Source organism: Carassius auratus, unplaced genomic scaffold (genome assembly GCF_003368295.1).
Source record: "Carassius auratus strain Wakin unplaced genomic scaffold, ASM336829v1 scaf_tig00002331, whole genome shotgun sequence".
NCBI classification, from domain to species: Eukaryota; Metazoa; Chordata; class Actinopteri; order Cypriniformes; family Cyprinidae; genus Carassius; species Carassius auratus.
In genome coordinates this window covers 180,484-207,420 of record NW_020523440.1, presented here as the reverse complement: position 1 = coordinate 207,420, position 26,937 = coordinate 180,484, and the positions used below count along the sequence as shown (strand labels likewise).

The following is a 26,937-nucleotide window of genomic DNA, read 5'->3' as shown; positions in this document are numbered from 1 at the left end:
GATGAATCATGTTTTCTTTTAGATCCGTAGGGTTGATCTCGAAATGTCAACAATTCAATGCTTTGATCAGGAGGAGCCTGATTTGACTACCAGTCTCACAGTCGAACATTCATGGGGTGTTATTATCATGCCATTTTGGCTATATGGAGGTGCTTAAATGTCTGTTTTCACATAGAACTACCGGTTTTCTCCCAATAAGTTAATATACAGTCTATTAAGATGATGCAAATAAGAATCTGAAAAGAAAGACGCTTTAAATACATATATGTCTGTCTTACTCTCGTTCTTTGATAAAAAAAAAAATCACATTTTTTTTATTGTCTCTACTGACAGACATTCTCCAGTCAGAAAATTATCTCAGTTGTTACATCTCTTTTTGATATTCTTACAAGTATTTTTGCTCTATATGATATCAACCTCTTATTAGTTAGTGTTACTTTAAACTTGTTTTTCATGTAAAAACATCTCCATTTCAATGTTTTGCATCTATCATTTTGTAGTTTCACTAAGTTTTATTATGATATTTACTTATGTAACAACTGTTTTACATATTGTTTGTGAAGTGTTTGATCCAGATGTCAACAACTCAATCTGGACATATGGTTGAACCATTGTTGATTATATTATTTGAACAATGAACAATTTGCAACAAGCCAGCAATATGTAGTAAAATGCTGAAACCACTTTTTAGCAACTGCATAGCAACACCCTGGCACAACCCTCACATTATCTTCAGAAAATCAATTTAAGCTTGAACCAAAATAATTATGAAGTATGTATTTCAAGGCTAGATTTACTTTTTCTGTTATTGCTTTTCCAGCATTGTGTGGGGGCTATATCTATGGAAAAACTGGAACAGTTCTTTCCCCTGGTTTTCCGGATTTCTACCCAAACTCTCTGAACTGCACTTGGACAATAGAAGTGTCCCATGGGAAAGGTAAGACAGAAGAACATGTTACAGCCACAAGAGTTGCACGTACTGCTGAAACTGATAAAAGTTTGAGGCACAATGATTTTACCCATGCGGTTCCTTTCTGTGCCCTTTGAAATTACCCTTGATAATGAATTTAAGATACCTTTCACATTTCTCTACATTTAAATTACTTGGCACCATGTCGGGAAAATGCGATTCTGTTTCGATCAGTATTAGGTTCCCTCTGAAGTCTTCACAGTGGGTTGTGAGGTTGAAACTGAGGTTTTGCTTGTGACTGACGGCCCTAATCTCATCTGAAATTCCCCAGGAGTGCAGCTTCTCTTCCACACGTTCCACCTGGAGGACTCCCATGATTACCTGCTCATTACCGAGGATAGTAGCTTCTCCGAGCCGGTGGCCAGGCTCACAGGCTCTGTCCTGCCACCCTCCATCAAAGCAGGCCTGTTTGGCAACTTCAGCGTCCAGCTACGCTTTGTCTCGGACTTCTCCATGTCATATGAGGGCTTCAATATCAGCTTCTCAGGTGGGTCACCACTCATTCTGTTCATTGGTGTGTGCTTGAAGGCACGGTTCTCATGGTGCTTACTCTTACCCATGCTTTGCTAAGCAGTCTGGAGGTTTAAGAGTTATTATGACTTTGTGCTGCAGAGTACAGCTTGGAGCCATGCGAGGACCCGGGAGTACCCGCATACAGCAGGAGGGTGGGCTTCCAGTTCGGGGTCGGCGACTCACTGGTCTTTTCCTGTTTTGCGGGCTACCGTCTGGAAGGCGAGAGTAAGATCACTTGCTTGGGAGGAGGGAGGAGAGTGTGGAGTGCAGCCCTGCCCAGATGTGTGGGTAGGTGGACATATGATTGTCATTTATCGTTCTCAAACATCAATGTGTTTATTAAAGGGATAGTTCTCCCAAAAATGAAAATTCTGACATAATTTACTCACACTCATATCATTCTATGTTCATTAGACCTTTGTTCATCTTTGGAACAAATTAAGATATTTTTCCTAAACTTTGTCCTAAAAGTAATCCATATGAATCAAGCGATTTAATCCAAGTCTTTTTAAAAAGCATGATTGCTTTTTATGATTTATATGGATTACTTTTAGGACAAAGTTTAGGAAAAATATCTTAATTTGTTACACGTATACACTTTTAAAGGATGGACAAAAAATATGACAGAATACTAAAATCCAAAGATGAAAGTCTTTTGGGATGGAAACGACATGATGATAGTAAATGATGATCCTTTTTCTCTTCTTCTTCTTTGATTGAACAATCCCAATAATGCATCAGTGATGTTTAGGTTTGCATTTCATTTGACAATTGTTTCCATTTAAATCAAGCAATATTAGGATTGGGAATTCAAAATTAATATGATCAAAAAGACTCACAAATTAGTCTTGAACTTTTGGGTGTCATTTATACACTCAAGTTAGTGTGATTTAAAATTTGGGTAAAAAATTATATTCAGAGCAAGTTTGTTTTTTCTGTTATTTTAGTTTAGTTCTGTATTATGTTATTATGCATAAGGAATGCAATGTTAAGTAACAAGAATTAATTGAATTCAAAATGTATTTGGTTTTAAACATAATTTTAAGATATACAATGTAGTAGTACATAAAATACTTATTACTAACCTTCACTACTACTATTGGGTCATGAATTCAGAATGCATTAGATCAGTGTTTCTAAGAGACTTTTGGAAGATTTTAAAGATTTTAAATCTTTCCCAGAAAAAGTTTTTTTTTTTTTTTTTTTTTTTTTATTATTATTTATTTTTTTTAAAGGAAGGCTGTCACCGCCAGCATTTTTGATCATTTAAAAAAAAAAAGTGTAATGGCATCCAGAATATTTTGCTGTATGAATATAAGAACATGCAATATATAAAAACAATTCACAGAGCCTTCGGAAAAAAAAACAAAAAAGAAAACTTTTTTTCTTTTTTTTTTCTTTGTAGCTTCATGCTGTCTTTTTTTTTAGCAAAACTTGAATGTGTGTTTGTTTCACGAAAAAAAGCAACATTTTGAACAAGAAGTATTTTTGTAAAATACTACATCTTAATCCAATTCAGAATGATGATAAAAACATAGGTAATAGTTCGCTTCCATCAACACATCCAAAGCTTAACCAGTCCTATGTACGACTTCTTGGATAGTCATTTGATCTGACATGTGGCCAAGTATATTAACCCATACTCCAAATGTGTACATTTCGAGTAGTGTAAACAAACAAACAGACACACACACACTGTGAACACATACCTGGAGCAGTGGGCAGTCATTTTTGCTTCAGTACCCCCGGAGCAGCGGATGGTTTTGTGCCTTGCTCAAGGGCACCATAGTTGTGGGAAATTAGGGTGAAAGAGTGCACTGTTCATTCACTCCTCCCACCTACATTACAATTACTGAGACTCGATCCTATGACCTTTTAGAGTTAGAAGTCTGATTGTCTCTCTAACTATTAGGTCACAACTGCCCCTAACATTTGAGGCACTATTTCATTTGGTAACATTAAGCAGTTTTGATTTATATGCTGTTTAATGTTTGATGACTGCATTATTTTACATCTGCTTACATATGTGATCACTTGTTTCTGCTTCTTCTTCGCCATGTTTTCATGATCCAGACATTCAATACTCTTTCAGAAGATGCATAATAGTGCCCCCTACACAGTGGCGTAGCCACCCACAGTGGCAGCTGGCACACCTAAAAATAGATGCAGAATTATTTTTTATAGTCTCAATAAAAATGTTTACTAAACTTGGGCTATTGTTGTTTACTTATAAAATGTATATTTTAAATCAATCCTTTCACCCGTAAGTTACAAATATTTTAACTGACCCCTTGTTTCCATGGTGACGTGTCATGATTGTCAAGTGACACACCACAGCCACAATAACTAACAGATGTATCGCTATTCGTTTTATTTAGTTATTACAATTTTATTAAAAAAATATTCACAAACTTACTTACCATGTCAACCATCTGATATTCAGATTAACCTAAAAAATAGAACCTAAAAAAAAACATTATGTGGTTGAAAACACTGCATTAGTTGTGACATATGGCAAGCGCTGAGCTCGTCCATCTCTGGCTTAGTGCCAACCAACGCGCGAAAACTGTTTGAATCTGGCAGTTCTGTGACGCCACTGAACATTCTAAATCAAACTCTCTGGAGCACAGAAATAAGAATCCAATATATGGTGTCATAATGCTCAAAATGTTAAAATGTAATTACATTTTAAATTATTTTCGTAAAAAAAAAAAATCTGCCGGCATTCAGACTGCCAACCAATCAGCAAACAGCAGCTGACTGTGACCCCAGTAACTCCCCAGAGATTTTTGCCGTGCATTTAAATAGAGATTTTTTGATTGCACATTGCTAGCTAGCAATATGTCGCAGAGCTCCCTTCTTAATTTTTTTTAAGCAAAAAAACCTAACGTTATACCTGATGAGGATGTTTCTTGTGTGCCATACTTGGTCTGCTTGCTGTGCCTTGCAGGGCTTGGTCCCGTATTGCTGCTTGCAGCTATAAAGTTTTATGGTTATGTGGGGATGGTTATGGTTAGGGTTAATAATTCTGCACAGTAATCTGACAATAAATGTGGCATACCTTGAATTTCATATGCACACCAAGAGTCTCTTTTCTGGCTACACTACTGCACATTATACCAGTAAAAACAAGGAAAGCCGGGAAATTCCATCAATGACAGAGAAACATTGTCTCTTACCGTAAATGAGGAAAAATTCCATGGCGGGGAAAGATTTAATGAACTCTATAGCTAATTTGACCATAAAATGTCCCATATAAGGAAGGGAGAACCAATTTTAACCAATGCATATTATTAGAAATCTGGTCTTTTCCTTTCATCCTGAAGTGAGTGCATTTTACAATGCCGCAAATTCATTATTTAAATGCTCTGACTATTCCCCCATCGTATTAATTATTTATTTATAATGGAACTTGAGGTAGAAAAACTTTTAGAGATCTTGGCATAACAGATTAATATAAAAATTGATCAGATTTTTTTTTTTTTTTTTTTCTGTTTTGGTAGTTAAGTGGTTAAGGTCATGGATATTTGTGGACAGCATTAAAAACACTGCCAAAATAATGTAATTATGTTGTAATTGTGCAGTCCTTCTGTCGGACCTGGTTTTATTAGTGGTTAATCGCTGCAGTGTAATAAGAGCGTGTGAGTGTGTCTTTAATTGGTCTGGTGAGCACAACAAACATTAGCCTCAAGAGGTTTGGATTATATTAGCCACATAAAATTGATAAAGGGTTGATGGGGACATTCTCACTGAAAGTAATTATCTCTAGTTTAAAAGCCTCGAGACCAGAGTTTCCCAATCAATAAGGGTGCTAGATAACTAAAATGGGTGAGGGTGAGGGCTAGACACCAGAGATATTTGAGTTCAGTGGTTTAGAAAAAATGTGAAATACGTGAAAGATTATTTGATTTCAACTGCAATCAGCTAAATAACCTCTCTGGAAGAGGTTTGGATAAGTGATATTTACGTTCTCTGGGGCTGAGTGAGCAGTACAGTGGCAGTGACTTCTTCCACTAATTGGGCTTGTAGCAATGCAGTGGGGAAAGGAGCAGGGATCTGTTTAAACAGCACTGAACACAAAGCACTGTCACTGAGAATACTTACCGTATTTTCCGGACCATAATTCACACTTTTTTTTAATAGTTTGGCTGGTCCTGCGACTTATAATCAGGTGCGACTTATTTATCAAAATTAATTTGACATGAACCAATAGAAATGAACTAAGAGAAATGAACCAAGAGAAAACATTACCGTCTACAGCCGCGAGAGGGCGCTCTATGCTGCTCAGTGCTCCTGTAGTCTACAACTGTGCAGCATAGAGCGCCCTCTCGGCTGTAGACGGTAATGTTTTCTCTTGGTTCTTGGTTCTAAATAAATGTGACTTATAGTCCAGTACGACTTATATGTTCTTTTCCTCATCATTATGTATTTTTGGACTGATGCGACTTATACTCAGGTGCGACTTATAGTCCGAAAAATACGGTATTTCTCTGAATAAGTATTATATTAGGGTGTGTATATATTAGTATTATATTATATGTGTGTGTTGTAGTTTGCATCAGTTTAAGGTTTGAGAACATAGTTATGAATGGATTTGGATAAAACTCTGTGATCTCTCTTTGTTTTACCCTCTGCTGCTGCATCCAAAGATCCTAAGGAATTTCTTATGGCGGCCACAGGCCAAAACTTGAGGAATCAGTCTGTTGGTGGGTGAAGGGCAGAAACTGCATTTTCATCAATAAGAAATCCTGTCCTTCCCGGGTTTTGTACCAAATGTCGTCTTTTTGCACTCTAAGAGGTGTCTGGCTGTTGTCCTGGCAACTTTATCTGATGGCGTTGGACAGTTTGCTTATGTTGGTCTGCCAAGATCCAATCAAAATGTAGCAAACCTTTGTCCACTACTGTGGTCAGAGATGGGCACAGCAATAAACTGGGTCCTGGAATGTGCTGTTCACTACACATTGAATTCATTGCATGGATGGATGTATGGATGGAAGGATGGATGGATGGATGGATGGATGGATGGATGGATGGATGGATGGATAGATAGATAGATAGATAGATAGATAGATAGATAGATAGATAGATAGATAGATAGATAGATAGATAGATAGATAGATAGATAGATAGATAGATAGATAGATAGATAGATAGATAGATAGATAGATAGAGTAAGACCAAAACAATTAATGACACTTAATATCCACTGGATAAAAAAAAAAAAAAAAAAAAAATCTACTATCACTTTAGAAACATTTCTGTGAGTAGTTTATCTCTAAGGAACTGACACCTTTTTAAAAAGTTTGAATATCAGGAGGCCGTTGTTGGAGAATTTTACTTTAAGTTGCTGAGCTCAAGGTCTGGAAGCAGCATCTGCTTATATATTTAGAGAGCTGCTAGTGCAGAATATTAAACAGAAGACATCTGATCCTAACACAGCAGTGAGCTGTTGTGACCAGCAACTAGCTAATGCATAAAGGCCTCTATTAATTAGTATTCCTCTGAAGTTGTTCTCACAGTGATTCATCAAAATGACAAAGTCTCAAATTCCAGACGGTACAAAACCTTGGCCTAAAATTAGCCTGTCAGTAGGAAATGGAGTAGCAGCTGTCAAGGCACTACAGGCCTTAAGGGAACACAACTTATTTGTAACCAACCCCTAGTTTTTCACAGCCATGTGCAGCTTTGATAAGTCTGTGCTTTCTGCCCTCAATATGTGAACATTTTCTTCTATCTTTCCCATCCATACATCCTGGGTTTGCCTAGCTGAGTGTGGAGCCACTTCTGTGGGCAGTCAGGGTGTCCTACTCTCCCCCAATTACCCAGATAATTACGACAACAACCACGAGTGCATCTACCGCATTGAGACCGACAGAGGCAAGGGGATTCAAATCACAGCCACCACCTTCCAGCTTCACGAGGGAGATTTCCTCAAGGTGAGAATGACTGACATGAGTCATTTTATATATATATATATATATATATGTGTATATATACGTATGTATGTATATATGTGTGTGTGTGTGTGTGTGTGTGTGTGTGTGTGTGTGTGTGTGTGTGTAAACAGTCAAACCAAAATGTATTCAGACACCTTCAACTATATATCAAAATTATTTAACCTATATAAATAATTGTGTAATTGTGTGAATATGCATAATAGATCAAACAGTGAATTATTATTATTTTTTTTTATTCATTTGTTCATTGTTCATTAATTTGTCTAATTAAACTGTAATTAAAAAGTAAAATTATTGTTATAACATAGTTCAGACTCCAAAGGCCACATCAGTTAAATTCTATGTTATTGTGGTCAGTTGTGACATTGCAAACACAACTTTGATGAAGTTTGGTGACTGCAACACCTCTGTAATACTGTTAACATGTAACAGTTTGTAATCCATGAGAGACCTGCCAATGGGACTTGGAGACACCATTAACTATTCATAGATTAATTTACGTTACAGTGCTCAAGGCACATGTACCATCACAGAAGAAATATGTTCCCTTAAGACCAATATGGCCACTAATTAAGTAACAAATGAAGCATAAGAATGAGGTGCTTTAGCAATTCCAAACACATAAATTTTGTCACAGTTAATAGTGATACTGTTGCAATGAATCATCAAAATTTTGTCTGTCGGCACTAAGGGGATATTTGAATTTAATCTGTCAGCAAATTAGGTCTTAGACTTTTATATCTAGCATGGTTTGCAAGATTTATAAGGAAAACGCTATTCCCTCGTCACTTATGTTGATTGGCCGTTTTAGTTGATTTCAGCTGATTTGTGAGGCTGTTTTATCAGGCTGTTTTATCATTGTAGACAATCAGCAAAAACAATAAGTCTGTTCTGAGACCAGTGGCCCATTCTTCTCATGCAACTTGGAGTTGCATGTAATTTTCCATTAAAGCTTGAAATTGTGTCCTCCGCAACAAAGAAAGTGGAAAAATGCTGCTTGACATTGATTTGTGACCTTTAATATATATATATATATATATCTGTGTGTGTGTTTATTTTTTATTTTTTTCCTATGCCGTAGTGTTGACCGCCCTCTCCAAGCAGAGGTTATTTTTTCAAAATATATGCAATTTTGAAAAGAAATGACATAATTCAGACACCAAAAGACAATATTTTGATTATTATTTTTTTTTTTTCTCAGAATAAGCAATTCTGATATAAACTGCTGACAAAAAAGCTGAGTAAATATTCCTTCTTCTTTTGGCCTTTGGTTTTCATAGGTTTATGATGGTCAAGATAGTTCAACAAGACTCCTGGGCAATTTTACAAAAAACAACATGTCTGATGTCATCCTCAACAGCACGTCCAACCATCTTTGGATGGAGTTTAACAGCAATGGTACCGGAACCAGCAAAGGATTCAAGCTATCGTACAGTAGTAAGTTGGTCCTGTAACTTCATCCTGTAATCACACACTGATTCTTTTGAAATGGCTACATAAGTGAAAAAAAATAAGCTTTATGCATAAAGTAATTCTTTTAAATCAATCTTATAAGCATATCTAATAGTATTAACCTGTGTTTGGGTAAAATCTCTTGCTTCTTCAATTTTCCTAGCCAAATGTGTTGTCCTTTCCTATCACTCAATTTATAGTCACATTCAACATAGTGACACTGAGATCATATTTACTGTAAATCACTTTGATTAAAAATAAATGGTGGTTTCAGAATGGTTTCAAACTGATTTTCAGCTCAATCTGTTGAATTGTTGCCAGTGTGAGAAAATAAATTACAGTTTTGACTAAATATTTATATTTGTTTTTATAAATACTTGTGAAATAGAAATAGAAGCTCAATTATTAAAACAAACAAATATTATATATGCAATGTTTGTTTGTTTGTTTTAATAATTGTGGTTCATAAAAACTAAATACTACTGCTCTAATTAAAGGAAATAATGAGTAGAAACGAAGACAGTAAAGACACAGCATGTGCAAGATATTACGGTTTTAATTGCTGGTCAGAGACAGTCTAATAATATCCTCATTATCCACTCTTTGTTATATCCTAATTAAGACTACCACCATCTTCCCAGCCAAAAGAAGGATAATAGTAAATGCATTAAAGAGCAGCTCAGCAGGTTTATTGTTTTCAGACATATTATTTGAAAAGGTTTTACCTTGAATTGTCTCTGCATTGGAAATGTGCTTTAACCAATCACATACAAAAATGAGAAGACAGAATGTTTGAAAGGGTGATCTTTGGGTTGGGCATATGCTGAGCTGGTATTAATTTGAGGTGGGCTCCTCGGGGCTGCATAGGTAATTGTTGTGTGTAGGTGTACCTTTTATTGCACTACCTTTATGTCATTTTTAACTGAGAGGATGATCCAGCCTGCCAGAGGGTTGATTTCAGGTGGCCAGATGTCTTTTTTACCATTGAAATTGGCTTACCTTGATCCCGCCTCTCTACAGGTTTTGACCTTGTCAAATGTGAGGAGCCGGGGACACCTAATTATGGCTACATAATCCAAGACGATGGCCATTTTGCAGATACATATGTTTTGTACAGTTGCAATCCTGGATACACACTGCATGGAAGTAGCACATTGACGTGCCTCAGCGGAGACCGTAGGGTGTGGGACAAACCACTTCCATCTTGTATTGGTGAGTTAACAACAATTTTTTTTTTTTATTTATTTTTTTTTTTTTTTTATTCACTGCATACAGTCATCATCCATAATGCAAAAGACATTCTGTGAAAATGTAACCATAATATATTTAATATTTACTGAGGAAGGTCATGTCAAAGATTGAAATTAGAGTGAAATGAATGGTTGAAATTGAAACTTTGATGCTTATCACATACAGTAATTAGATTTTGAGACTTAGCCTGGATTTCACAGACAGGGTCACATTTTACATCTTTCAAGTAAATGTTTACCCCTTGCTATTAAATGTTTGTCAGGGAAAGGCTTGAGTTCGTATCCCTCACAAAAACCTGTCAAAGAGTCTCTTAATTGGTTGTCAACATTTGTCATCACTTCCAAATCTTCAGTGAAAAGCAGGTGAAAAAAAAAAATATTTGAAAAATAATGAAAAATAAAATTATTCAGTGTACTGGAAAGGATGAACAGCAAAACAAACCTTTGTAACATTGCATTAAAATATGTTCTGATACAAGTGTTATTAAATTTAGAATTAAAACTTTATCAATGAAAATCGAAGACAGGTTTGGAAATAAAATTATCAATATAATAAAACATCTATTTTATATAAAAATGTTTGTCAAATCACCTTAAAATGAACGTTTTGCCAATGCATGCAATGATCTAATGGATCAGAAAAGTTACAGTGTTCAGTGGTGTTAGGCAGTGTTTCTTTCTATCTGGTGTTAGGCAGTTTCTGTTGTACCCTATACCATATATTTGGGTTGGATTTGTTTCTTCACATGCTTGCTACTGCTGTGGATTATAGAAATAAAAATATAAAAATCCCCCATTTATCAAAATAAATATCAATCCTTAATGTTAAATATTGAGCTTTGAGGGCTGCCACTCACCCTAAATCCAAAAGCCACTCAAAAGTGGAGGCTTTACAGAATATTTCCAGTTTTTTTATGATCACACATCTGCCCAGTATGATGCAGCTCTGTATCCACTGTGATTTATATATATATATATATATATATATATATATATATATATATATATATATATATATATTTTTTTTTTTTTTTTTTTTTTTTTTTTTTTTTTTTTTTTTACATGACTTTAAGGTTCAGGGTCACCAGAAATATATATATATAAAAAATTATTATATTTCAAATATAATCATGTACCTCTCTCCAAAAATACTGGACTTCTGAGCATCGTTTTAAAACATGAACTAGATTTCCCTCCTCTCTCTGGCATCGCCAACAATCAGGATTATCCTTAAAAACGGTTCTAAACAGCCTTCTGGGTGTCCAGTAAAATATGTGTAAAATTTTAAATTGTATGAGACATTTTCTAATATATTCTAATAATATCATATTTTAAATTTCCAGTGATCTTCTGCCATTCCTCAGCTTCAAATGTGCATCCCAGATATTTTCTCCTAGATTATCTTAACCTAATATTATAACTAATATTTTGGCCCATCTGAATAACAAGTAAGGAATAATATTTAGATGACACATGGCCAGTACCCATAATGTTCCAGAACATCTTGAGATAGCTTTTATCTCTGGGAGTGTATGACGGAGAGGCAAGATACTTGTGAGCATATGCCTCATCGGCAGATAATCTCCAAATCATTAGGCAAGATGAATTTTTGTCTCTGTAATGAAATGTATTAAATCATCATCTTCATAAAGATCCTCCAGAATATATATTTTTTTTTATTTCTATCTATCCATTCCTTTCATAACACAGTTGTTCCACCTGTTAATAGCTTTGGATTGGCCCAAATAGCAGATGAATGGCTTGGAAAAGGGTCAACCCCTAGAAAACAAGAGGTCTTCTTTCAAACTGTTTGGAGATGGGAAATAATCTAAAGATTATGCAATAGTAGTGGATGTTAGTTTTGTTGTGTTATGAGCTCAAATGGTATAAGCAGTCAAGCAGATTTTTCCATGGCTACCCATGGGGGAGCTCTCTCCGGAGGTAATATGAGGTTCTGTCCCATTCCACAAAAACTGTTTGTATATCTTTATCAAATATACAGAAATATTTTGAATGGACAGGCCATAGGCAGCATTGAATTTGCCCCAAAGGGAAGGAAAAAGGGGCGCCCACCTTGCTAGGTCAGCTGAATTTTATTTTTATTTATACATTTTTTTTAATGGGGGGGGGGGGGGGTTGTCAAGATTGACTTTAACAATATCCTTAAAACACTTGGGAAATGTAATTCCTAAATATACAATTTCCTTGTCAGGCCATTTAAGTGCACATATCTGAAACAATGATTTTGGACAGTAAGCAGTCTTGGGGTAGAGCCTCTAACTTGGACAAACTGACTCTGTATCCAAAATAATTTGTCATACTAAGTAATGCAGAAGTGACTTAGTTGAAACTGTGACAAAAAGCAAAATATAGTCTACATATAGCATAAATGTCCCTTGTTGAGTTGAGCCCCTAACAATTACCCCAGGAAAGCTGGTATTTAATTCTATTGCCACAGCTAAGGGTTCTAATACGGAACAAAACAAAAAAGTAAAGGGGGAGAGTGTGCGACCCTGACGAGTACCTCGCCCCAGTATAAAGTATGCAGAAATAACCCCATTAGTTTGCACAGCAGCCTCTGGATGTTCATATAACAACTTCACCCACTTTATAAAAATTGAGCCAAATTCCAAAAATTTCTAATGCTGTGAACAAGTACTAAAAATAAATATATTTGTATTTATTTTTGTATTTATTTATTTATTTATTTGTTTTATTTTTTACAGTAACACACGTAAAAAGTCAAATCTACACCGTATTTTAATGTACTTATGATAATGCACTGTAAGGGTGAGCGATAAGAGCAAATCTATGAGTAAAAATATGACTTAAATGTGAATTAATGAACATATTGCATTGTAAACAATAGCAACATCTCTGTTTTAAAAAGTTAAAAAGCATCCCAAAATGCAGCTCATAAAGTTGATTAAGTGGACTGTCTAGAGGGAGCAGAGCTAGAATCTATCCCATGAAGAAGCTCAAATATAATATTATTAATAATAATTAATTTGTACAGTGACTGTACACACATTCGACATAGAAGTATCTTACAAATATATTAATAGATTAATTGATGACCTGTATATCAAGTATTCAGGTATTAACATCTGATACCATTACTGTACCATGATACCACCAAATAATTATTTGTGTGATGGAAAGATTATGTCATTAGATCAGGAGAGGTGTAGAGAGTAGTAGTTACTCTAGTAATTAATGTCTAAGCAAAGTTATATATATATATATATATTTATGTATAAATAAAGCAATACTTTGCATGCCACATAAAACAGCACCATAATGAAAGTAGGTATAAAAACAATAAAAATTTCTTGATCTCAAATAATTATTTAGATATTTAAATAAAAAGGGGTGGTATACTGAGCATGAACCAAATGCAAGAGTGTCTTCATATTGTAATTCGGATAATGAGAATGTCCTTACGAGACTCAACTTTAGTAATTACATGTGAGACCCAGGAGAAAATAAAGTACTTGAGGAGGATGGAGAGAAGCTCTCTCACTGTGGTTAGGATGAAGTAAATGATTACTCTGTAGACCCAGCACAGTATACTTACACAGAGATTTTTTTTTAGGATGGACCCAATTCGGTCTTTACTGTGCTGTACTTATTCCATAATTAAAACTTCTTGAACAAGATGTAGTTTGGGAGAATGGTGTGGAAAATGGAGAACACTGTCTTAAGCCAACTTTGCACAATATGCATTTATTTGAATTAGTCAACATAATAAACCAATTTTCTGTTTTATCTGCTTGCTACACAGCATACACAATGGCTAAAATACCTATAGTGTACTATAATTTAACCCTCTGGAGTCTAAGGGTATTTTTGAGGCCTGGAGAAGTTTTGTCATCATGCCCTGACATTTGTGCTTTTTTCATCTTCAATGCAGCTTCATTGAAATGTTAATTTTTTGGATTATACTTAATGATAAAGTTGAAAAATATCCCTTTGCTTACTCTGTTTACCTTGAGCTATGATGTCATCATGTATTTGCATACAAACTTACGATTGGGATTCTTCTTAGATTTATATGCGTACTGAACAGTAATTTGTGTCATATTGACGTATTTTGTAGTAATTTGTAATAAACATAAACTTTTTTCTTTCTTTTTTCTTTTTTGCATTGTACACACTATCATTTATTTCCGGAAATGCAAATCTAGTTAAAGGCCTTAATTTGTTTTGTGTGTGTGTGTGTAGCCGAGTGTGGAGGACACATTAGCGATGCCACATCTGGACAGATTCTGTCTCCTGGTTACCCGGCCCCTTACGACAACAACCTTCACTGCACCTGGTCTATTGAGGCAGACACAGGCAAAACCATCAGGTATAAAAACTAGCACTTGAAACCATGTTATGTTTTTTTTACCACCCCTCCTTTTATTTCCATATAATTCCCATAAAGGAGAATCACCACAACCATAAAGGAGCATGGTGATTGCATTTCACCCTGCTGCACGACCTACCACTGGCTGGCATCTGTTCCTACAACTGCATTACCTTTACACAGGGGGAGGGTTAGTGAAAGAGCGAAAAGAATAGAGACACAAAAAGCCATAAGCCAGTTAAGCCTTCAAAAATGGAGCAAAACTCAGGTAAGCCAATTCGGTTGATCCATTTAAGGAGAAAATGGCTTATAAAGAGGAGATAAAAGGAGGAGTTGTATATGGGATGTAATCCATACCATCAGGCATGCATCATGTCATTTGCATGGTGCAGGTGTTTAAAGTATTTCTATACATATAAAGGCCAGAGTGAATGCCCATCAATGCCAGCACTCATCAATGCCAGTAAAAATTGACTTGTTATGCAGGGTATGTGATTGGAGTGGAGCAATAGTTATTTCCTCTCCACACTCAAAGTGTCTCTGCTACAACTCTCTCGCTCCCAGCTCACAGGTGAAAGAAACCTCTCTGTGACTTCACTCCATCGCATACATTTGCACAATAATGGCTGCACTGTAAAGTTCTCTCTATATGTTTTTTTTTTTATTTTGTATTTTTTTATTTTTTTTCATCTAGGCTCGAGATGTATTAGGTGAAAGCATGTTTTCGAAATTCTGTACAGTTGAAAGGTTGTTGCATTAGTATGATGACATCTTATGGCTGTTCACAATTTTTAAAAGACTGCACTGATAGGACAGACTGATGTTTTACTCACCTTCAAATTTTATTTTCATATGTTAAAGGAAAATGTTTTTTCCTCCTGTATGTGTATTTTATTTCTAATGGTAACATTTAACTTATATTATATATATATATATATATATATATATATATATATATATATATATATATATATATATATATATATATATATATATTAAAAATTATTCCTAATATTTTTTATTGCATTTTTAAAATGTCATCGCATTATATATGTTCATAATGCAATTCCATTGATGGCAGAAAGGACCCTGCTGGTGAATGGAATGTCGCTTATGAGCGTTGTGTAGTTATTTGAATGAATAACTCTCTGTTTGTGGAGAGCAGAACTCATGGTTGTCCACCCACACATCCCACAGAGACAGTCATTTCTGTGACTTAAGTTGATCAATGCTATGCTTTCATGCCAGCTGCAGAGATGTGCTTGACTCAAGGAGGTCAGACACAGTCCTGTTGAGTGCAAATAATATAAATCCCAGTGGCTCAGTAGAAAAAAAAAAAAATATATATATATACAGGTGCATCTCAATGAATTAGAATGTTGTGGAAAAGTTCATTTCAATAATTCAACTCAAATTATGTGTATTAAATAACTTGTGTATTAAATAAGTTCCGTGCACACAGACTGAAGTAGTTTAAGTATTTGGTTATTTTAATTATGGAGATTTTGGCTCGCATTTAACAAAAACCCACTAATTCACTATCTCAGCAAATTAGAATATGGTGACATGCCAATCAGCTAATCAACTCAAAACACCTGCAAAGGTGTCCTGAGCCTTCAAAATGGTCTCTCGGTTTGGTACGCTAGGCTACACGATCATGGGGAAGACTGCTCATCTGACAGTTGTCCAGAAGACAATTATTGACACCCTTCACAAGGAGGCTAAACCACTCAGTTCACACAGTTCTGTATCCAAGCATGTTATCAGAAAGTTGAGTGGAAGGAAAAAGTGTGGAAGAAAGAGATGCACAACCAACCGAGAGAACCGCAGCCTTATGAGGACTGTCAAGCAAAATCGATTCAAGAATGGAATTTGGAAAGAAAGAATTTGGCTATAGTTTTCATATTCCTCTTGTTAAGCCACTCCTGAACCACAGACAACATCAGAGGCATCTTACCTGGGCTAAGGAGAATAAGAACTGGACTGTTGCCCAATGGTCCAAATGTTTTGTATTTCATTTGGAAACCAAGGTCCTAGAGTCTGGAGAAAGGGTGGAGAAGCTCATAGCCCAAGTTGCTTGAAGTCCAGTGTAGAGGGCTGCATTGGGTTTGGGCTCCTGCGGGACCCGCGGGACCCAAAGCAAATCTCCCGGGAGTGGCCGATTTGACCTTTGCTTCAGGTGGGAGTGGGCGGTCAGAACATTTCACGGGAGACCAGCAGGGAACGGTGGTGTGTAGTAGAAATGGAGTCAACGCAAGTTGAGAAGAAAATTAAAGCTGTTGTTTTCTTGACAAAAGCAAAGCAAGGCAAGCCGTACATCTAGAAACAATTCTCAGAAGGATTTTCTGTACTCTCAAAATTCACATGTTTTATTTTGAGCATCACTGCATTTAGTGTGTATGGGCGGGTCTTGGAAGAAAGATGCACAAGTCTGGGACCGCAGTCAGTCAGCAATATACTTTTCCTTCCTAGTAATGTGGAGTAAGCAAAGCAATAATGCCCAGTGATCAAATTTTATTTCATTTCATTCGTTTGTTAAGTAGGCAACAACTACACTTTATGTATATATATCCTATATATATATATTTAGTATTATTTATTTTCTTTTTTGCAATAGCCTGTTAAGCAAGCTATTGTGAATGTGAAATCTGTGAGATTTTGTCATATTTCGTTTTGTATTTATTTTGTAAAAATTATATCTAGCGTGTTTTCAAAGTTCTCTGTGTTTATTTAGTTAATGGTAAAGTCATTTCCTAGTTAATCGTTTGGTGCGTGTATGCAGTAGGCCTAACCTGTGTTTAAAAACTGAGGTGCTACTAGTTGCGGTTTTGTTTTAACGGTTAATGATTTATAACGCTAATCAAAAAAATACCCAATGTTTTTGTCATGTGTGGTGCTTTGGTTTAGCATTGGTTACTTCAAATTATTTAAACAAAATGTTTAAATCTGTTATTGTGGATGTTAACTTGAACGAATATTTAGTTTGAGTACCTATTTGTTTACATTTTTCACAAGCTCTGAGTAAAGTCCGCGGGAGTGGGTGGGAGTGGACACATTGAGGGTGCGGGCAGGAGTGGAAAAACATAGGGAGCGGGCGGGCCTGGTCATACATTCAGCTGGAGCGGGCAGGTGTGGGTTTAAGAAAACAGTCCTGCGCAGGGCTCTAGTCCAGTTTCCACAGTCTGTGATTATTTGTGGTTCAATGTCATCTGCTGGTGTTGGTCCATTGTGTTTTTTGAAAACCAAAGTCACTGCACCCGTTTACCAAGAAATTGGAGCACTTCTGCTGAACAGCTTTTTGAAAATGCTGATTTCGTTTTACAGCAGGATTTGCCCACACTGCCAAAAGCACCAAAAGTTGGTTAAATGACCATGGTGTTGGTGTGCTTGACTGGCCAGCAAACTCATCAGACCTGAACCCCATAGAGAATCTATGGGGTATTGTCAAGAGGAAAATGAGAAACAAGAGACCAAAAAATGCAGATGAGCTGAAGGCCACTGTCAAAGAAATCTGGGCTTCCATAACACCTCAGCAGTGCCAAAAACTGATCACCTTCATGAGCCAAAATCATCACAATTATTAAAAGATCCAAAGAGACATAAACTACTTCATTATGTGTGCACTGTGTTGAATTACTGAAATAAATGAACTTTTCCTCGATATTATTATTATTTTTTTTTTAGATGCACCTGTATATAAATTCTGAAGGCTTTTTATTAATTCAATGCTGTAAAAAAATAATATATATATATATATATATATATATATATATATATATATATATATATATATATATATATATATATATATATAAAGTTTTGAATGAATCGAGTGATCATTATATTATTGTCAAAGATAATCCAGATTTATTAATAAGGTCCTATTTTGAGGAATCATATATATATGAGAAACTGGAATTCATTTTGCAGGAAGTGGAGGGTTACATCATATCCATACACAGTTTCCACAATTTACTTTAGCTTTAATTATTAATACATTTTTAGAACATATCTTTGAAAAGTCTGGACTTCTGATTTTATCAAGTAATTGGAATGAATTATATTTTAATTTGCAAGTGTTTTGTGCTTATTATTATTGATGCAATGTTTTTGAATGTCTTTGAAAGATAATAAAACAAAACATAATATTCTCGCTATTTTTGACCTTCCCAGCCTTCACTTCATAGTCTTTGACACGGAAGTGGACCATGACATTCTGAAGGTCTGGGATGGACCAGCGGAGAGTGGCATTCTGCTGAAAGAGTGGAGTGGATCGCTTTTACCTGAGGACACTCACAGCACCTTCAACATCCTCACACTTCAGTTTGACAGTGATTACTTCATTAGCAAGTCTGGCTTCTCCATCCAGTTCTCCAGTATGTATCAGCTTCTCCTTGCCTGTGTTGATAATAATCTTATATCATTGCAGTATGCATACTTTACACTGAACATAACTTTTCAATATACATGGTAACTGGAATGTGCTTGCCTGGAAATAATGTTGGATCAGCTACCATTTCTTTCTAGGCAAATCTTTTGACTGGGGTGCCAAAAATCACTTTTTAAATTCAAAATATAAAATAATTGTATTTCCAATATTATAAGTCTGTCATGTAATACATACAATAGCAGGCATTGTAGTCTATAGTACAGTATATGCTGTGCAGTATGCAGTTAGTAGTGAGCAATTGTTCTAAGAAAGCCTTTTTCTCTTGTTAATTTCCTCAGATCTCGCTGTTCTTATTATAAACTATTCATGTATTTTTAAGTGGTTATGGAGCATGTGTTTGTTAAAGCATTGCATATTTCATTTGACTTCTTGACAGTAATATGATATGATTGATGAAGTATAATTAAATTAAAATCTTCATAAACATGAGTTTAACTCTATCACATATGTGAGCTGCTGTGCATCTTGGAATATTTTGTCAAGAGCAGAGGTCCATTCTCTCATGAATAAGTGATTTTTTTGCTCTCTCTAATGTCTCACTGATCCACAGCTGATTTAAAATTTATCTTTTTATTTCAGCTACAGTTGCCACGACCTGCAACGACCCAGGGACCCCTCAAAATGGAACACGTTACGGAGACAGCAGGGAGCCGGGTGACACCATTTCCTTTCAGTGTGACCCTGGATACCAGATTCAAGGAGTGTCTGAAATCACTTGTGTTCAGCTCAACAGGCGATTTTTCTGGCAACCAGACCCACCCACCTGCATTGGTGAGATCCGACTTGACTCTGTGCTTCTTAGTTTCTTTACTGGAAAGCTCATTCTAGTAAGGAATAAGTATAATTCCTGTGTTTTAAAAGTGAAATAATAATATTAATTACAACCGTCAAAGCAGTACATTAATTTTGAATGAATGCAATACATTAATTACAAAAAAAAAAAAAAAAAAGTAATGTTAGTAACGTCATAACTATTCGTGATCTGAGGAACATTACAATTTCTCTGGGATGTTTCCAGTAGCTCCTTCATGGGACATGGTTGGATCCACATAAAAGGGGTGGAGATTGGTAGGTTTAGGGATGGAGATGGGTGGGTTTAGGGATCAAGGGGTGAAGACGCGTAGGTTTAGGTATATGTAAGGTGAGAGGAGTTGGATCTGGATCAAACCACGGCCCCTGGATTTTGTGTTTTGCAGTGAGGACCATCTTGATGTTTCTGCAGTTTGATTGGATTCCATCTATTGCAAATTCTGTTGACTGGACATGTTTTGGAAAGGCACACACATGTCTATATAAATTCTAAGTTGTGTTTAAGTATAACAGGTCTAATGCATATAAGAGCAAACCTAAGCCACATAATGTCTAAGAGGCCTCTCCTCAGGATATGACACACAAAAACCTGCTTGAAATTTGCTAAAGCACCTAAATGACTTTCAATTTTGAGAAACATATTCTCTGGTTTGATGGACTTCAATTCCAAGCGACATATCTGGAGAAAACCAGGCACTGCAAATCACTTGCACGGTACCATTCCAATGGTGTAGCATGGTGGTGACTGCACTTATTGTGCTGCAGATGAGATTTTCAGAAGCACTGGGAATGGACGTGGTAAAAGGAAAGCTGAGCACAGCAAAGCACATCAATTTACTTAATGAAATCCTGGTCTGGAAGCCCTCCGGACTGGAGGTTTACCTTCCAGTAGTACTACGACTCTAAGCACACAGCCAAGACAACACAAGGGTAGCTTAGTTACAACACACTGAACCTTGAGATGCTCAGCCAGAGCCCAGACCCAATCAAACACCTCTTGAGAAACTTGAAAATGGCTGTCAAACAAATATGTCTCCCTCCAACCTGAAAGAGCTGAATACTGTCACAAAGGCAATGTATATTAGCATCTAAAACCATCACTGTACTTGTGTTATAACTCTACTCAGTTGTCCACTACCAATCAAAAGGTCATAGCATTACTAACCTCTTCTTAGCATTCATGTCTATACTGAGTGGTCTTCTAGAGATTTAAGAGAGATGCATACAGTATTAGCTCAGTGTTATAGGGAAAAGCAGAGCTGTCTCGCCCACAGCATTACAAAGTTGCGTTTATATTATTACTATGACCTTCTCTCAGACCTCTAGTATTTTCTGCTTATTTTCTCCCTTTTTTTCAGTCAGGCTGTATGCTCTGCACTTTCTAAGGATGTTAAAGAATAGTGTTTTTCTCCAGTGTCCCAATTGACTTTTTTGATGCCATGCTTTTGCCATGAAATTCTACAAGGTCCTCTCGGGTTCAGGAAGAAAAAAAACCCATTCATGTTGTCCACAGAGCATTTTTATGATTCAAGATTCAAGAATCAAGATTCAAGATTTTTTTTAGTCACATACAAAATTATATATAGCATACCAGCAGTGAAATGTGAGTCAGGTCCGCTCCATGGATAGTGCAATTATTAAAGAAAACAACACAGATTAAAATATACATAAATATAGCTATGTAAGAATGAAATAAAAGTAAACAATAAAAATATAAGAATAAAATATACAAAAATTTATATTGTAGAATTAAATATAGAACGCAAAATAATGTGCATGAAAGTAAACTGTAGTCTTAAATATTATGTGATGTACAATGTGCATATGTGCATTATATTGTAGTCTTAAATATTAAGATATACAGGAACGTACAAGAGGCAAATGTGCAAACAAGTTGACGCTGTCAGTATGTCAATGTGAGATAGAGAATGATGAATATCTTACTGATAAAGTTAATATTAAGTGGAGACATGAAGATGTTAAGAGTCTGGATTTGAGTTTAGGAGCCTGATGACCAGGGGGAAGAAACTCCTCCTGAGTCTCTCGGTTTTTGCCATCAGGCTACGGAAGCGCTTACCAGATGGCAGCAAAGTGAAAAGATGGTTACTGGGGTGGGTGGAGCCTTTGATGATTTTAGCAGCTCTGCTTCTGCAGCGTTTGAGGTAGATGTCCAGCAGAGAGGGGAAAGCTGACCCCGAGATGCGCTCAGCTAAGCGCACAACTCTCTGTGGGGCTTTGCAGTCTTGACTGGAGCTATATTTAGATATATGATATATGATAATATTTAAACCGTTTGAGGCAGACTTAGCATGAGCTCAAAAGCTGTCCAGGGATGATATACTTTTGTATCTTCATTAAGCAAAAACAAAAAAAGAAAAACTTGAATTGCTGAACATTACCAATATTTCTGAAGGGAAGTCCACCTATCAGACAAGTGGCTGTTTCCAAGAAGGGAAGAATCACGGCAATCTGACTGCCCACAGCCTCTCTGTACTCACACAGTTTTCATATTTGTATATATTTGTATCATAAATATGTAATCTGTCTTTTTATATATGTTGGTTAGTAGTTTTATATTGTATTGACATTATTTCAGTCTTTTGCAACGCTTCATGGGGTGTATTTCATATCATAAAAAGCATTAAGTACACAGTTTTTATAGCAGTATTTGCTCCATACCAAATATTAAATGAGTGTAACTTCCAGAACCAAAGCCTGCAGTAATTGGCAGATCCTATTATAACAGTACTGCTCATCAAGATTATATATATATATATATATATATATATATATATATATATATATATATATATATATATATATATATATATATATATATATATATATATATATATATATATATATATATATATATATATTTACAATTAATCTAGTTTCATTTACTGATTATTATCATTTAATGTTGTGGGATGTAGTTGTCCTGCTATAGCATTAGCATCATTGTTTCAGTCTTCAGTGCACATGATTCTTCAGAAATCATTGTATTCTGTTTATAATATTTTTTAAATTATCAGAAAATTCAAAAGAACAGTATTCATTTAAAATATAACTGTTGTGCAACATTATCAATCTCTTTAGTGTCACTTTTGGTCAATTTAATGCATCCTTGCTGAATAATATTCCATCCAATTAAAGGATGGAAAGTATTTATTTCTTTAAAAAAAATAAAAATCTATTCATTCATTCCGTTAATATATGAAAATCATAAATCAAAAACTGTTCTCAGCTAAAAGTACAAGTACTTATAGAAATAAATACTCAAAAAAGTAATAGTCTTAATAGTTACTTGAATAAGAGTAAAAAAAAAAAAAAAAAAAGAAGAAGACTGTGATCAACGTTTCCAAAAGATTTACTCACTTAAATGTAACGGAGTAAATCTACTTCAATACTACCTACCTCTAGTGAAAATATGATGGATTCAGGAAGTTTAGGTAATGAAAGGTTTGATTTCAAAAAATTATTTATTATTTAACAGATAATGAACTCAAAATAATCATCCTGTAATCAGGCAGCTGTGACATTGTGTATTTTTGCTGTGTTGAAGGATCACATTAACACTCTCCTTGTTATGACAGCTACCTGCGGGGGCAATGTGACAGGACCTGCTGGGGTAATTCTATCACCCAACTATCCCCAACCCTACCCACCAGGAAAAGAGTGTGACTGGCGAATAAAAGCCAACCCTGACTTTGTCATCGCTTTAATCTTCAAAAGGTAACATGCTCATATAGCGTCCTCTAATGACTCGCATGCCATCCGAATGGGTGTAACATCTTTTACAGGGATATTTTTGATTCACTACAGAATTTTTTTTTTTTTACTCAAATTTCTATAAAAGTGAAGTGTTTTTAAACACATTTATCCTGAGAACATGTTAATTTGCATATGATATAATTATTACACACTCTGAGAAACAAAGGTACAAAAGCTGTAACTGGGACTGTACTTTTTCAATAGATACAAATGTAAAAGTAGACCATTAGTAGTCCATTAAACAGGAAACACATTAAACTTTTGGTCACATTTATTTTAAGGCCCAATTCTCACTATTAACAAAGTATTAACAATTAAGTTCGCCACAATAAACTCCTAATTTTCTGATTATGAATAGTTTATGTATGGGGTAGGATTAAGGGATCTAGAATATAGTCAAGCAGAATAAGGTATTCATTAACAGCCAATATGCTAGAAATAGGCATGCTAATAAGCAAAATAATAGTTAATAGTGAGAATTGGTCTCTGAAGTAAGTGTTGAAGAAGTGTTACTGAGCATTTAAATAAGAGAGCTAAAATCAGGGTAGAAAATTACCTATTAATTCTGCATTATGACCGTTTTGATGTGAAAAAGATAAAAAAAGTGGGGCACTTTATTATCCCAGAATACTCAAATGTACCCTCAAATCTTCAAAATGGAGCCAGACTGCATAGAGCAGGTTTAAAAGATGAAAACTTTCAAACGAAATTGATGATTTTTCTTTTTTCTTTTTTTTCTTCTTCTTCTTTAATTTGGGGTGGAAATGCATCAGTGTCAAAATATATTATGAATTCAAATCACTGCAATTTATTATAAGTGTCATGTATCTAAGCCCTCGCACACAAATGCACAATCACAATCATCAACTCACATACTTGAATCTTTAGAATGATTATGACTCTGATTGCTTATGTTTCACCCAGGCAAAATAATCAGGCTTGCATAGACTTCCATTATAATTACTAAAAGGACAAACTAGAAAGAAGGATTTACTTCTGGAAACTAGTGGGCTTTCTGATGAAGCAGGTTATGCAATGATGTATGGGTTGAACACTTGTTGAACATCTTTGTTTATTAAAAGCAATTATGATTCAAGTAATTGGTTGAGCATCTTAAGCTCCTTGCACATTACCTTTCCTGGACAACTGCACAAGACCATTCAGTGCTCAAGACCAACATCCAAAACTTCACATATGCTTGTATTTGAAAGTGTGTTGTCAGATTTATATATATAAATTATCATATATATTAACTAAATATCTAGGAATCCTTAATTCTTTCTCCCATTTGTTGTGTAGTTTTAACATGGAGCCCAGCTATGACTTCCTCCATATCTACGAGGGTGAAGACTCCAACGGACCCCTAATCATCAGTCTGCAAGGGAACCAGGTTCCTGAGCGCATCGAGAGCAGTGGAAACAGCCTTTTTCTGGCCTTCCGCAGTGATGCCTCCCTGGGGATGTCTGGTTTTGCCATCGAATATAAAGGCAAGATTCACCTTGCAGTTGTGTAGTTTGTTCTCTTGAGGGGAGGGCTTGGTAAACAAGTGAAGCAAAACCCCTGGTTTCAGATTGTGTTTCAGGGCGAGTGTCATGAAAACATGTCCAGGTCACAAGTCAAATGAAACTTTTAGTGGTGCTGAGGACAGATTTTGTTTTCATTTTGTCATTCAAACACATTATCCTTGAATTCTCCTTATCATTATGTTGTTGTTGTTGTTTTTTATCATTATTAATATTTTTATAATTTAAATATTATTATTTACACATTATAGTAATACATATGAGATGAGATAATCAAAATGATAAAATAAGAAGGAAATGTGCTTAATTGCCATGAAAGTGCAAAAAAAAAAAAAAAAAAAAAAATAGGCAACTTGTAATTTCTTGTTTATTACTTTTATATTTGGAGAAAAATATGACCCAGAGATGTTCTTGATGGGATCTTAATTTTCTCAGATGGTCCTCACTCTAGAACACAAATCCCAGGGGGCGTGGTTATATCCAGATCCAACTCCTCCCACCTTACATATAATTAAACCTTCCCGTCTCCACCCCATGATCCCTAGAACCAACCCATCTCCACCCCTAAACCTACCAATCTCCACCCCCTAGATGTTGATCCAGGGGCGAGGTTTGATCAAGATCTAGGGGGTGGAGATTGGTGTTCTGCAGTGAGGGGCTACTGAATTCTATTGGCTATAAAAGCTTGTTCTTTGTAGGAACATCAGGTAGTTTTGACTGCCATGTCAGTTAAAGCTGATGCACCCTTCAGTAATTAGATTTTGCTTTCCTCTTAAATTAGTAAATATGGATTTGTTCTTTCTTTCTTTCTGTCTTTTATGTGGACTCTAAAGGCTGGTAAAATGTCTGAATTATGTAAGCACTGTGTCTTGGATGGAATAAAGTACACCATGACAATAGCTAATGTCGAGCAGCCCTTTTGTAACTTACAAATTCAAGTAAGATTCCATCAATACTGTAACACCCATTAACCACTGACCCTGATGATCAGATATGCACTCTAGAGTTCTGCAGCTATTTTCTCTCCACCCTAAGAAGATGAGGCTGAGGGAGCTCTGACACCTTATATACACCTATATATACAGGACAGACCAAAAGTTTGGAGACACCTTCTCATTAAAAGAGCTTCATAGCCCTTGATGCCTTCAGTGTGACTCTACAATTTTCATAGTCATGAAAATAAAGAAAACTCTTTGAATGAGAAGGTGTGTCCAAACTTTTGGTCTGTATATATATATATATATATATATATATATATATATATATATATATATATATATATATATATATATATATCACCTTTATTTATATAGTGCTTTAAACAAAATACATTGCGTCAAAGCACTGAACAACATTCATTTGGAAAACAGTGTCTCAATAATGCAAAATGATACTTAAGGCAGTTCATCATTGAACTCAGTGATGTCATCTCTGTTCAGTTTAAATAGTGTCTGTGCATTTATTTATTATACCCCAACTAAGCAAGCCAGAGGCGACAGCGGCAAGGAACCGAAACTCCATCGGTGACAGAATGGAGAAAAAAACTTTGGGAGAAACCAGGCTCAGTTGGGGGGCCAGTTCTCCTCTGACCAGATGAAACCAGTAGTTCAATTCCAGGCTGCAGCAAAGTCAGACTGTGCAGAAGAATCATCTGTTTTCTGTGGTCTTGTCCTGGTGCTCCTCTGAGACAAGGTCTTTACAGGGGATCTGTATCTGGGGCTCTAGTTGTCCTGGTCTCCGCTGTCTTTCAGGGCAGTAGAGGTCCTTTCTAGGTGCTGATCCACCATCTGGTCTGGATACGTACTGGATCCGGGTGACTGCAGTGACCCTCTGATCTGGACACAGACTGGATCTGGTGGCCACGGTGACCTCGGAATAAGAGAGAAA

The 26,937-nt window shown here is 35.7% G+C and overlaps 1 protein-coding gene across 1 annotated transcript in view; it reads left to right on the top strand.

Annotated features, from left to right (window-relative positions):
* LOC113069715 (CUB and sushi domain-containing protein 1-like) overlaps window positions 1-26,937 on the top strand; it is a 169,664-nt gene that overhangs the window by 35,534 nt on the left and 107,193 nt on the right. Inside the window, exons 12-22 of the mRNA XM_026242837.1 lie at window positions 821-937; window positions 1,242-1,457; window positions 1,583-1,771; window positions 7,250-7,419; window positions 8,721-8,877; window positions 9,913-10,104; window positions 14,367-14,493; window positions 18,667-18,869; window positions 19,523-19,714; window positions 23,350-23,488; window positions 24,827-25,014. Coding sequence (XP_026098622.1) covers window positions 821-937; window positions 1,242-1,457; window positions 1,583-1,771; window positions 7,250-7,419; window positions 8,721-8,877; window positions 9,913-10,104; window positions 14,367-14,493; window positions 18,667-18,869; window positions 19,523-19,714; window positions 23,350-23,488; window positions 24,827-25,014 — 1,890 coding nt within the window. The remainder of the gene's footprint in view (window positions 1-820; window positions 938-1,241; window positions 1,458-1,582; window positions 1,772-7,249; window positions 7,420-8,720; window positions 8,878-9,912; window positions 10,105-14,366; window positions 14,494-18,666; window positions 18,870-19,522; window positions 19,715-23,349; window positions 23,489-24,826; window positions 25,015-26,937) is intronic.